Source organism: Siniperca chuatsi, linkage group LG22 (genome assembly GCF_020085105.1).
Source record: "Siniperca chuatsi isolate FFG_IHB_CAS linkage group LG22, ASM2008510v1, whole genome shotgun sequence".
Taxonomy (NCBI): Eukaryota; Metazoa; Chordata; class Actinopteri; order Centrarchiformes; family Sinipercidae; genus Siniperca; species Siniperca chuatsi.
In genome coordinates this window covers 19,477,711-19,491,842 of record NC_058063.1, presented here as the reverse complement: position 1 = coordinate 19,491,842, position 14,132 = coordinate 19,477,711, and the positions used below count along the sequence as shown (strand labels likewise).

The 14,132-nt window shown below is 39.5% G+C and overlaps 1 protein-coding gene across 1 annotated transcript; it reads right to left on the bottom strand.

Moving 5' to 3' along the window:
* On the bottom strand, positions 1-7,888 carry cmasa (cytidine monophosphate N-acetylneuraminic acid synthetase a). The gene is made up of 8 exons (XM_044182920.1): positions 7,522-7,888; positions 6,363-6,505; positions 5,026-5,181; positions 4,220-4,353; positions 3,844-3,938; positions 3,167-3,338; positions 2,914-3,079; positions 1-1,998 (listed from the first exon to the last, which is right to left on the bottom strand). The coding sequence occupies exons 1-8, from the start codon at positions 7,740-7,742 to the stop codon at positions 1,787-1,789; spliced, it is 1,299 nt and encodes a 432-aa protein (XP_044038855.1). The 5' UTR covers positions 7,743-7,888; the 3' UTR covers positions 1-1,786.
* Positions 7,889-14,132: the final 6,244 nt, after the last annotated feature.

Here is a 14,132-nt window from a genome sequence, read left to right as displayed (position 1 = left end):
CAGAGTCAATCAATCTTTAATAGACAACTTCATTGATAATTATTCACACACAAAATTATTTGGTACTACATGATACACAGTTATAAATGAACTAAAATCATGTAAATGAGCCAAATGACATCCCATACATAATTACATATTGCCGTACATCAATAAATAGAACACACACAGGCATTATTCCACTGACTGATTAACAGTGCAAATGCAGGCCCTGCACCATATGAAACCACCCCCACTGTAGGGGTAGGCGATACTGCAAAATTTGGTTTTGATCCGATACCAAGTAATACAGGGCCAGTATCGCCGATATCAAAACCGATACTCCCCCCCCATTCACAGCTGTGAAATAGCTCCAAACGATGATTGTCTTTCGCTCAGCCATCACTGCAATTATGTGTTCGATTAAACTAGTGAGGTGTGCACAGTGTGTATGTTGTTGGAGTGCGCACAACATGACAACAGCAGTGGAGAAGCAAAGACTTCATCCACTTAGATGTGTTCACGACGTCTGAACGTTGTTTGCACAGACAGTTCTACTCTTTGATGGGTACAACGTAGAAGAGAGAAACTTCTTATTGACGCTAGAATCCATCTTCAAAATGCGACGTAGTATCTGTAGTATCGATATTCTGGTATTGATCCGCCCACCCCTACCCCATTATTTACCGGACAACCAGCAAACAGTAAACTGACCATTCAGGTCACCTACTAATCTCTTAACAACTAGCAGCTACAAGCTAGTCATTAATCCCATTTAGATCCGCAAAGTTACCACAACAGTTTTGGCAAAAATACTTTAATTCGCTTTCTTGCTGAGAGTTAGATAAAAGGTTCGATACCACTTTCACATCTGTCTAGTAACATAAGGCTACAGATAGCAGCCTGTTAGCTTAGCATAAAAACTGGTAGCAGGGGTAAACAGCTAGCCTGGCTCTAAGTAACAAAATCCACCTACGTATGTAGCTTCATATTTACCCATCAGACATTGGAGTGGTATCAAGCTTCTCATCTAACTCTTAGCAAGAAAGCGAATAAGCATATTTCCCAAAATATCCAACACATGAGAAATATAAACAAGGGGGTAAATACAGCATGACAGGGACAGTTTTTCCTTTGACTGTTTCATGTGACAGATAAAGTAAAGGGAGTACAGAAGACTTGTCAAAAAGTGATACATTCAACTAGTTATATTTTGGTTTAAAACGCTTTAATGTATATATAAAATACCAAAGCATTTTAAGTTTTAAAAATCTAAATTTCCATCTAATCATTCCACACTTAGATTTGGTTGTTGTGTATGTTAGTCCTTGTGTTCTTGTTTTAAAAGACAAGATTAGCAGTTTCCAGTCTAGTGGTTTGGGTTTTGGTAGTGGGTTCTTTATCCTGTGCGTTTGGAGCAACATTTTGTATCTTTACGCTCAACCTCGACTGACAAGGAAGCAATTCTGTCTCAAACCCCAAGTGCTACAATAAACTAAGGTTCGCTAACTACTGACTCCGTTGTAGTATTCACAGCATAACCTAATTTAGAAAATTACTGAAGAACATGTGTAAGAATCTCATATTTTGATGCAAAAAAAAAAAAAAAAGGTAACAACAGGAAAACATGATTGCGTGAGATTTGGTTGTAAACAGAGTGAATTATTTTAATTCTACTAACTAATTAGATATACATCTCAGATAATATTGTAATATGTTTTATGTACATGTGCACTGTTTGATTACTTCTATCAGTTGCGTAAACTGCACTAACTCTAAAACCTTTCCATGTAGATATAATGTAAAATTAGAAGGTGCTGTCGATGCGGTCCTGCTTCATTTGCGACTTTGCTTTCTCTTTTTGCAGGAGAATGTGTTCGGCAAACTCCCTCAATGCTCCCATTCCCCCGACACTGTGGCAGGTGTACTTTGCAGCATTAATGGCTACCACCGGAGCATCTCCAGGTACTGCACTCAAACCCGCCAAGCTCAGACAGCTGACATCTGGTTTGTTGTTACCTGAGAGGAGAAAACACGGGGAGCAAAGACAGAGAAATAAACATCACATATACACTACCACTCAAAAGTTTGGAGTCACCTGTTATGTTGATGTGTTTCTTCTTTCCTTCAAGAATGGCTATTTTAACATAGATAAAAACAGTATAATTATACACCAAATGTATTATTTCCATTTGAAAGCGTTGTAGAATAATTCAATGATTAAAAACTTCCATTTAGTCGATGTCCCCACAGTGTTGCATGACAGGGGAGATTACTGTTGTAATACAGTAATACCCCCCATACACTTTTTTTTAATACACTCGATTTTTAATTAGTTTTCCAGTCCAGAAAAGCGTACGTTTGGGAACCTGTTTTTCTCTGGGTCCTCAGCAGTTTACTCAATGGTTAGACTGAATGTGTGTAAAACTGATTTGTCAGTCCATATGTTCAGCTGATATTCCATTATCCAATTCCAATAGCGCCAACTAACTACTACTAACGACTAACTTACTATTTCAAAGTTTTAAGAATAGCTTTGCTAAAGCAACATGCCTGTTAATTCCAGCTTGTTATAGGCATTATTGTGCACTTGACACTGAAACAGGAACCTGTTCCCATTTAAATCTGCACAGATTTTAATGCTAAGCTTCCAATTTCTTTTAACAATGGCTGCCTATTGCTCAGAGGTTTCTTTGTCTCACATAGTATATTAGTCTACGTCTATGGAACCTGACCCACCAAAGGTGGTAACCAACGCAGTTAAAGTTCACTCTTAAACAGCAAAGGCTTATTGAATGAGAATAAAAATAAATCTATGTAGATGTTGAACAGAAGAGACACAAGAATGGAGCCCTGGGGCTTCCATGTGTCATGGGAGCAAATACAGACCCACACTATATTATGGTAAATACTTAAAAGGTATAGCTGCTTTACCCATGTATGCCACATCCTTCCAAAGCAGCTTCCTCTGTGCCAGCATCGGCTTCAGATCATTCAGCGGCTCCTCTCCCACCTGCATGACCTGGCAGCCCGTCCTCTTGGCCAGTTTGTCAGCCAACGACTGGACCACGAGGTCCTCACTGGAGGTCAACAGCACGACCTGGTGGAGCAACACAGAGGGCAGTGTGTGGCCATACAATATGAGCCAATCCACCAGTGCTTTTTAGAGTGTTTGACAAATTTCAACCTCCACTTCTTCTCTCTGCAGCATGTGGATGCCTGTGGTGTCTCTGGTGTTAATAGACACCATCTCTTCTCCGGATACAGCCAAGAAGATCCTTCCATCTGTTAAACATCCGGAAACATTACAGAACATCAGACGAACCACCTCTGGCGTGTTCCGCCCGAAGTAACCATACCTGTGGAAAGAATTGATCGGATGAAAAAAGGAGGAAGAAATTCACTAAATAAATACAGATACCTGTATGCAGAGTCTTATCTCAACTACCATTACATGTACACAATGGAAACACAGATACAAATCAGACAAACACATAACAAAACAGTCATGATTTAATCTGACTGTCTGCATATGAAAAAAAAGGTCAAGAGGAGGATGTACAGAAAGGTAGAATAGGAAAAAAAAAATTTTAAAGAAGAGAAACAGAATAGGGCCCTACCCAGTGTTAAGTTTCTTTGGACTCCCCTTTTACAAAACAAGTTTCACAAGGGAAGGCTGAAATAAAAAATAAATCTGGGGTAAGAATAAAAAAAAAAAACCTACCTCCACTCCTTATCATTTTTGTACAGTCCCTAAAGCATTCGAAGCTAGTTGAAAGCTTGTTGTCAGCACAAACAGTAATCCATCTACAAATGTATGGTATGTAACTCGCTGTTATTATTACATTTTTGTGTTTATCTCACCTGAGAACCCTCTGTTCTGCCACAGGCCAGTCGATGTCCACATCTATGTCCACGCTGTACTCTGGATGCATCTCATAGTAGGCAACCTTACCACCCTGGAGAGAGGGAAACAGAGAAATAGCATAAAAATGTGAAAGCGCACAAAACAGTAACAACAACTGCAGCAGCCATTACACAAACTGAATAATGAAACTAGAATTAAATTGTGAAAGAAGGTGCAAATCCTTGCATGGATGCATGCTGCACATTCTAAGGTCACCATTGGTCACATGTAGTGTTGCATGAGGCACATGATAAACCATACTGACAAGTTTAGGAGAACTGAAAAGAATGGAAACATTATGAAATACTGCAATTAACTGTGCTGTCCAATTACCTGCAGAAGTCCCTCGTTCACGAGGTCCCTAGTGGTGAAGTAAAAAGAGCCGTTCTCATACAGCTCTCCATCCCAGTCCTGACGCCGCGGCCGCTTGGATGGGGCCAGATTGAGCGGCTTGGTAAACTCAGCAGCTAGAAGGAGGCATGTTAAGGGTTAAAGGTCCATCATATAATAAACAGCTTCAACAAAACGTCATTTTGCATCCATAATTTATTTAAATGAAGAGGCTGAGCTGACAAAGAAACAGCTGATTAATAATATCCAAATACTTGGGTTTTTATGCAGTCAAACAGCTATCACTGGATTACTGTGATACTTGGAGAAAAGTTAAAAATGTGATGATTTTCAGGTCTTGAAGTCTCTTTTTTTCTATGATTTTTTAACAGATTTATGGACATTTTTTGTGATGGACATCAGAGATTTTTATATCCTCGAGAAGTTTAAGTCACATTGAATGATATCAATATGCGTTTCATGTCTGTGTTATGATTTGACTGCGTTATGACTCTGAGGAGGAGAACAATTTTTGACTCAAATTCATCTCACTCAGTATGTTTGTCTCTATTACAGGCCATATCCTGTAATTTCCAGATGGTTAAAGTGTTGATTAAGTTACCGACGGGCACAGTGAATATTTCATTGCCCGCCTCCCCCTGGAATGTTAACCCCACCCTTGATAGTGATAGTGGAGAGAAGACATGAACATCATCAACTGTGGCAAAAAAAATGTACGAGAAAAGGTTAAAAAAAGGTGGAACTACTCTTAGTGCACTCTGACAACAGCCCTACATCTGTTGACTTACATCCTTTTTTGACCTCCTCCCAGCGGAACTGGTGTCTCCTGACCACCGAGAAGACTGAATCAAAGCCCTGCAGTGTGATCATCTCCAGGGCCTCCTTCACATGGAACGGATGGAGACACGGGGATGTAGCCTGAATGTTACACATCACATCCACCTCTGTGAAAACAAAGTCAACAAAGGGTGTGCTTTATGGGTAGCACTAAAGCCAACACGTTAACGCTATCGCCAATATTTTTATAACAAGGTTGTAGTGGCAATTCCTTCGGAATAAAGAAACACTCAAGGCAATCGCTTGTCTTTCTGTAGGTTTACTTCAAGCGTCTGCAGACGGACTCACAGCAGCAAAACATACATCAGTATAATCTGCTCTGAATGAGTACAGAGGAAAAAGAGCATCAGTTATTTATCCAGTCTTCAGGGTCAGACTCCTCAGCCCGGGGAGAGGAGTGTCCCTGTAGTCTGGACATAACAGTCAGTAGGATAATTTGTAGTTCCATGTCATCATTATCAGTGTACTGTGTACAGTGTACAGTGTACCTCTGCCTACCCCCTAATCAGTGTGCCCGTGATGTTGGTTCGGGAGGGTAGTGGTTCTAGGTGGTCCCAGTGGAATCTCTGTGCTCAGAGAAACTCTCCCACGGGACCGCCACTCCCCTCCAATACCCCCTGAATGCACAAGGGGAGGAAGGTTCACACACACACACACACACACAATTTGTATATTTATTTATTCATTCGTATATTAATTTGTTTATTTACTAATTCACACATTTATTTCTTTATAATTGTATTTATTTATGTTACAGTGTAGTGAATGAGTCACTATGGGACTGAATGCTGTTATTTGATTATGTCATGATTAAATACAAAAAGAGCCAATTAAAATGGCCGTTTTGGAGAAGCCGTTGAACCTGCTGATCGAAACTGTTTATGTAATTAGTGAAAAGGGGAGCAGCAAGTAATGTTTGCTGAGTTTGAGCTTGTATTTAATGATCAACAGTGCCAACTGCAAATGTTCTGATCTGGTCTTTTTAATGACATATAGTTGCATAAAACCCTTGGTAGGCCTATTTTTTGTCATGTTTTGTTTTATTCTGAACACAATATGAAAGAAAAAAGTTATATATAATTGAGTAGTATATTGTACTTAAGATGTATTGTATAAAAATAAACAGCTGCTTTTTCTCCAATCGGCGACAAGACGGTACTTTGTCACTAGTCAAACAGACACATAACTGTAGATTAGATCGCCCTGTGGCAGTTTTAATACAGTATATAAGCCTTATCTGCTGTGACATTACAGTTTGCATATACTTGTCCTGGTATGGTTCACGTACCTGGGTTGAGCCTCATAAACTCTTGGATGGTTTCCAGTGATGTAGAAGAGTCTCTGGAGACTTCAGGACTCCTGCGGTGCACCTTGGCACCCCAGGATTTTGCCACCTTTTCGATATCATCATGGTCTGTCGATACCCACACACTAGGAAAATTAAGGTGTTTTATCATTATTATTTTCATTTTATTATATTTGTAATTATCTCTTTTCATACCTGTACACTTCAGTATCTATTATTTATCTAACTCGTGTTTTGATGCTTTGTCTTACATAGTTTTCTTCTTATCTTCAATCTTTTTCTTCTATGAACCACATGTCCAATATAACTAAATCATTTAATTTCTATAGTGACAAATACATAGCATGGACCAACGTCACATACCACAGTAATTATAGCCAAAGCTAGTTCGCAATGCATGACCAGTTACTAGTGTATTATTACTGGCAAGATTAATTTATTAAATGCCATTTTAAAAGGAAAGCACAATAATACAAACTATTTTCTAGTTTATTAAAGACTTAAGTTTATAAAAAGATCAGAAAATAGAAAAATGGCTCATCACAAACTCAAATCTTCATCAAACAGATACCGTAGCTTGTTTTGTTAAACAGTATAAAACTAAAATAGAAAAATACACTGACATAAAAGCAGAGAAAAGCATCAAATCCTCACATTTGAGAAGTCAAATAGCCAATATTTTGCCTTTTTCCCCCCTTGATAAATGACTTAAACAATTAATCTATTATCAATATAGTTGGCTATTATCGACTAATCATTTCAGCATGAATTATCTGTACATAACTCTCTCCTAAAATGTGTATAGTAATGTCTTATGTACATCTTTTTTCTTCCTATCTTTTTCCTCTATATGGACCACATGTTTGAAATAAAATGTATAGATTGACTGATTGATTAACTGACGTGTGATGCTTGAGTTACATTCCCACATCTTCAAAAGGAAAACAGATGGACTTCAGCGAGATTAACACAACACACTTGAAGTAGTCTGTGTAGTATTAAAGAATACCTTAATGATGAAAAAGTGAAACAGGTCTATAAAATAAACAAGTAAATACATATAAACAGACTAAGTAAGCCATGGGCAGGACATTTGGAGATTCTCACAGTTAGTAACATACCCTACAAATATTTGATCTACCTGTCAAACATTTCGGAATCCACAGCAGCTCTCAGCACCCATCCAATGAGGGGGGTTCCCGCTAACATTTTTATGTTTTTAAGAGGAATCCCTTTGCTTCCCCCCCTAGCCAGAACCAAGGCAGCTACGTGTCTCTTGTCACCCGCCTTCATCTGCTTGCCGGCTAGGACCACTCCATCCTGCTGACCATTATCAACGAGACTTCTTTTACGGGAAGCCATAACGACTGCGGCAATTTAGTAGTTTGAGCCAACACGGTAACGTTATCGCCAAAATGTCGCTGTAGAAGAAAGAATTGTAACAGAGCGAGTGGACTATTTATATGAATCGGTTCCGGCTTCTTCTTCTTCTTCTGGTCTTTAATTCTGGTTGCTAATTCGAGTTGAACTCACTACCGCCACCTTCTGCTCCGGAGGATGAAGTTGTCACCAAAGAATCACCGTGACAGTCGGCGATTTTTTTTTATTGGTTCTCCATCATCAAAGTATCTCTGGTGTACTCTTTTCTAATTAACTACAGTCGCATAAAACTTTGAATTTTTAGATTTTTACAACAAGGTCAAACTTCTTCTTCTTTTCCTTTTGGCTGTTCCCTTTCAGGGGTCGCCACAGCGAATCATGTGCCTCCATCTAACCCTGTCCTCTGCATCCTCTTCACTCACACCAGTTAACTTCATGTCCTCTCTCACTACATCCATAAATCTCCTCTTTGGTCTTCCTCTAGACCTCCTGCCTGGCAGCTCCAACCTCAGCATCCTTCTGCCAATATATTCACAGTCTCTCCTCTGAACGTGTCCAAACCACCTCAATCTGGCCTCTCTGACTTTATCTCCGAAACGTCTAACATGAGCTGTCCCTCTGATGTGCTCATTCCTGATCCTGTCCATCCTCGTCACTCCCAAAGAGAACCTCAACATCTTAAGCTCTGCTACCTCCAGCTTTGCCTCTTGTCTTTTCTTCAGTGCCACTGTCTCTAAGCTGTACAACATCGCTGGTCTCACCACCGTCTCGAACACCTTTCCTTTCATTCTTGCTGATACTCTTTTATCACACAACACACCTGACACTTGTCTCCACCCGTTCCAACCTGCTTGCACTCGCCTCTTCACCTCTTTTCCACAGTCTTCATTGCTCTGAACCGTTGACCCTAAGTACTTAAAGTCCTGCACCTTCTTCACCTCTGCTCCCTGTAACCTCACCATTCCACCTGGGTCCCTCTCATTGACGCACATGTATTCTGTCTTACTGCGGCTAAGCTTCATTCCTCTGTTTTCCAGAGCAGACCTCCATCTCTCTAGATTTTCCTCCACCTGCTTCCCTGCTCTCACAACAAATCACAATGTAATCCGCAAACATCATAATCCATGGACATTCCTGTCTAACCTCATCTGTCAGCCTGTCCATCGCCAGAGCAAACAAGAAGGGGCTCAGAGCCGATCCTTGATGCAGACCCACCTCCACCTTGAACTCCTCTGTCACACCTACAGCACACCTCACCACGGTCTTACAGCTCTCATACATGTCCTGCACCAGTCTAACATACTTCTCTGCCACTCCAGACTTCCTCATACAATACCACAGCTCCTCTCTCGGCACCCTCTCATACGCTTTCTCTAAATCTACAAAGACACAATGCAGCTCCCTATGACCTTCTCTGTACTTCTCCATCAGCATCCTCAAAGCAAATACTGCATCTGTTGTACTCTTTCTAGGCATGAAACCATATCGCTGCTCACAAATGCTCACCCCTGCACTTAGCCTAGCTTCCACTACTCTTTCCCACAACTTCATTGTATGGCTCATCAGCTTTATTCCTCTGTAGTTGCCACAGCTCTGCACAGCTCCCTTGTTCTTAAAAATTGGCACCAGTACACTTCTCCTCCATTCCTGTTCCCTTCACCTACATGCCCATTGAAATCTGCACCAATCACCACTCTCTCACCTCTGGGGATGCTCTGCATCACTTCATCTAACTCTCTCCAGAATTTCTCCTTCTCTTCTAACTCACATCCTACCTGTGGGGCATAACCACTCACAACGTTGAACATCACCCCTTCAATTTCCAGCTTCAGACTCATCAACCTGTCTGATACTCTTTTCACCTCTAGAACATTCCTCACAAACTCCTCTTTCAGGATAACTCCTACTCCGTTTCTCTTCCTATCTGACCCATGGTAGAACAACTTGAACCCTGCTCCTAAGCTTCTAGCCTTGCTACCTTTCCACCTGGTCTCCTGGACACACAGTATGTCCACCTTCCTTCTCTGCATCATGTCAATCAACTCTCTAGCCTTCCCTGTCATAGTCCCAACATTCAAAGTCCCTACTGTCAGTCCTACATTCTTAGCTTTCCTCTTCTCTCTCTGCCTACGAACACACCTTCCTCCTCTCCTTCTTCGTCTTTAAACTGAAAATGAAATCTTCAATAACTTGAATTGATAATGACAATTGACTGTGAGCTCATGGAGTTTATTTTAAAATTAGCTTGGTTTCAGTGTATCGCTGCTGCATCACTTAAAGCTGCTATGGTTGATGTTTTTATATTAACAACGGATCAAATGACTGTGTGTAATTTGAAAGGGGTCACTTGTATTGATGAACCCACAGAGAATTATCATTGGACTCCGCATCTCCCCTCAGCTTTTTAATGTATTTAAGCTCATTGTTTGGGATTTATGGCCAGCAACTTTAATATTGTGGTTCACTCTCACTGCTCTCATCAGCGTCCTTTCCAGCAGCAGTGGGGAGCTGTTTTCAGTGAAATGAGCTCTGATAAACACACTGTACACTGCCAGCCCAGCACCAAACAGCAGGCACACAAAAGCTACGTTTCAACCGCAGGAACTTTCCCCAGGGACCAAGAACCTTTGGAGGAACTTTGCATATTTATTTCTGCAGATAAACATCCTGCACAAACCCGCCATTTTTAAGTAGCCATGCTACCATCAATAGCAGCCGCAATTTTTTTATTCACTTGACCCAGATTTTTTAAAAATGGCAGCCCAACAAACAGCCACCAACAAACAGCCACATACTGAGAATCAAGAACACAATCCCCTCGATATCCTCCATTGTTCCTGTGTTTGTGTGTTTGTGTCGCGTTGAAGATGATGTCACTGCAGTGTCACGTGGCGTCGCTATGACGATCAGCCAAGAATCCTGCCTACATTGAGGGAGTACTATCTGCAGTGGAAAACAAATCAAGAATAGTACCTGGTACCAAAAGCGAGTTGAGCCATATGCAGTAGAAATGAGGCATTTCATAGTTAACACCATGTTTTTTCTTTTCGTTTATCCCAGGTTTGTTTTCCTCAGTTTTAATAAAAGTGCAACGAGATAACTTCTGTTATGAATTGGCGCTATATAAATAAAATTGAATTGAATTGAATTAATAATTTCTCTCTCATCTAGCTTGTTGAGTCTTTTAACCTTTTCCGCTTCCTTTGCAGGTTCTTGTTTTCATTTCTTTCCTGGGAAAAATAAATTCAGCTTGTATCCGTCAATCAACAGCTTCACCCAAATGCATAACAACAAACAGGTCACAGTTTGCTACTGTACACTAGACAGTGTCTACTAGAGTAAATATTGGCACATACTGTATTATCACATCGGTTTTTCTCTGTCTAAACAATCGCTGACACACACACGCACATAGGTATGCTACCTGACCAGTGCTCTCACCCTTTGCTGAAAAAACAAAGCCTATAAAAAAAGACAGGCCTATTAGCATGACGTTGACAGAGGAAGGGAGGGAGGGAAAGAAAGGCAATTGAAAAGAATCGAAAGTCTAAGAACTAAGTAGGTCAGTAAAAAAGTGTCCATGCACAGTCTGGTCACACAGTCTAAAACCAGACTCCTATCACATATCAGTAGCCATTTCTTCTTCACCAGATATTAAAAAAGCCAGAGGGAGTAGCTCAAATCTTCCCAGTCCCAAACATAAATGTCTTCTCTTATTTTTAAAGTTCTGTGATGACTTAAAATTTTTGACTTGTAATAGATGGGGTAATCTAAGGCACTTACAGATGACCCATTCTGATCTATGGTGTTAACCTTTCATCTAGCGCCATCTTCTGGTCAAAATTTTCAATTCATCCGGTACTTTATGTAAGACCAAATACCTGTAACACTAATGACATTCCCATTAGCCTCAGCAGTACTTTTTGTTTGGTGCAAATTTGCAAATGTTATCATGCTAACACACTAAACTAAGATGGCAAACACGGCAAACATTACCTGGTAAATATCAGCATGTTAGCATTGTTTTATAGTGTATTGTATTAAGTTTTTTGCTAGTACTTTCTCCTGTGTGCACTGACGTAAAGGCGAGCTGCTGTAACAAAGAGTTTCCCTTTGGGGATCAATAAAGTATTTCTGATTCTGATTTCTGATTCTGATTGTCACTGTGAGCATGTTACCATGTCTCAACCTCATCCATCAATTTCATATATCTAAAAAAACGTTGTTATTTTAATAGGGAAACATAGAGAGAGGGAGAAAGAGAATGAAATAACAGTAATGTGGAAGAGAGACCAAATCAGGTTGAACCAGTGTAAAGTACACTTTGCTGTTCCTGTTGTCTCTCATCTCTCTCTCTGCATCTTCATCTCTCGTTTAACCGACTTAAATCTATCTGTGGGCTGATTAAGAGATATACAGGGAGGAAGCAAAGGTAACACACTGATGTTTGAGGCTTTCCTCTCGTTTATAGATCTTTCTAAGCAAAACACACATCCAAACAGTTACTTAAATAAAAGTAACAATACCGCAGTGTAGAAATCCTCTGTTACAAGTAAAAGTGCTCCATTCAAAATTTACTCAAGTAAAAGTACAAAAGTATTAGAGTCAAAATATACTTGCAGTACCGAAAGTAAAAGTACTCATTATGCAGAATGGACCATTTCAGAATACTACAGTATATATTATTTGATTATAATTACTGATGCATTAATGTGTTCATCACTTTAATGTTGCAGCTGTTAAAAGTGGAGCTAATTTTAATTACTTTGTACACTGCTAGCTTGTGAATTTCCCTCGTTATCTTATCTTATAATAATACATTATATTTTATTTGTTGATTATATTTTGTATTATTAATCTGAATCTGCAAAGTAACCAGTAGCTAAAGCTATCAGATAAATTTAGTGGAGTGCAATACTTCCCTCTGAGGTATAGTGGAATAGAAATATAAAGTAGCAGAAAATGGAAATACTCTGAAGAACTAAAGAACAATTACCTCAAATTTGTAAGAGGGTTAAAGGCGATGCGACAAAAAAGATAACAGTGTCATTGACAGTTAGGAAGGGGCTGTAAAAGGAAGATGAGAAAGGAAGGAGGAGGGTAGCTCATCTGCCCGAACTACTCCGACAGCCCAGACAGCATACCATTCATTCATTCATTCATCCTGCACCACTCCTCTCATCAGACAGCTCTTTTTCATAACTGCTCTGACTTCTCGTCCTCTGTTCAACCAGAGGCGTTAACAGCTGACAAATGCTGCATACGTTTTATATTGTTAGTGTGTCTATTTTTGATACTAGATTTTGTTTATCTGCACATGCAAATGGAAACTTTCCAAGTGAAGGCACACAGGAGTTCGCTGAGGGACACCTCACCATGAGGGAGCAGAGAGGAAACAAATCTAAAGGCTCGAGTAAACAGAAACTGAATGACGTTAATTAAAACAACAATAAGTATGACTCTCTGCCAGGGTTAGAGGGTACATTCCTACTGCTTAAAACATATTTGTAGTTTAAGGCCCTTGGGAATTGTTAGAGTAGAAGGCATTTGCAACCAGTAACTGAAAACAAAACATCAACGTATTCCTGATCCACATGACAATAGTATTATCAGGGGTAAAGCAATTGATATACTATTGGTATATTGATTCAAATTAAATGAAACCAGGGTTGTAGCGTCTACTGCCCCAAGATAGTAATTTATTTATCACAATTTGGGGGTTTGAGTCCTTTGAGGTGCAGTTTATATGCTATAATTGACACTCTATGTGCCTTTGACCTACTTTTTTATTATATTTTCACACCATTCACACAGAAAGGCAGAAAAAATATGTTTATGTGAATTAATTTAATGTCCTCAGTGACAGCTAAAAATATACTTAACATTGTTTTATCTATAAAATGTCTGAAAATGCCCATTACAATTTCCCAAACTTATTCAAATTGCTTTTTTTGTCTGAACAACAATCCAAAACTACAAAATATTCATTTTATTATCATAAACAACAAAAAAGCAGCAAATCCTAAGATTTGAGAAGGTGGAACCTGTGAAGTGTTTGCATTTGTGCTTGAAAAATCACTGAAACAATTTTCTCAAAATAGTTGCTGAATTATTTGTTGTCACTCAACTAATTGATCAATCGACTAATTGTTTTAGTTGTGATCTACATGCAGCATTTCACACATATTTACGCTGATTAGTGGGTTCTTGTGGGTGTCCAGTAAAGTGACGAATAGTCAGTGTTATGGTCATTACGGGAAAAAGTCATCGCTTGTCTTAAAACTACAGAATTTCTCTCATTATTACTCATGAGAAAAGTAAACTATTTTAATACATGAGTTCTGTGTTTCACCCTAAAATGAATGTGATACT

Coding starts and splice junctions, on each gene's coding strand:
- cmasa (XM_044182920.1), bottom strand. CDS start 7,742: ATGGCTTCCCGTAAAAGAAGTCTCGTTGATAATGGTCAGCAGGATGGA. Junction 5,182..6,362: donor GTTTATGAGGCTCAACCCAG/GTACGTGAACCA, acceptor TTGTTTTCACAG/AGGTGGATGTGATGTGTAAC. Junction 3,339..3,843: donor GCAGAACAGAGGGTTCTCAG/GTGAGATAAACA, acceptor TTCTTTCCACAG/GTATGGTTACTTCGGGCGGA.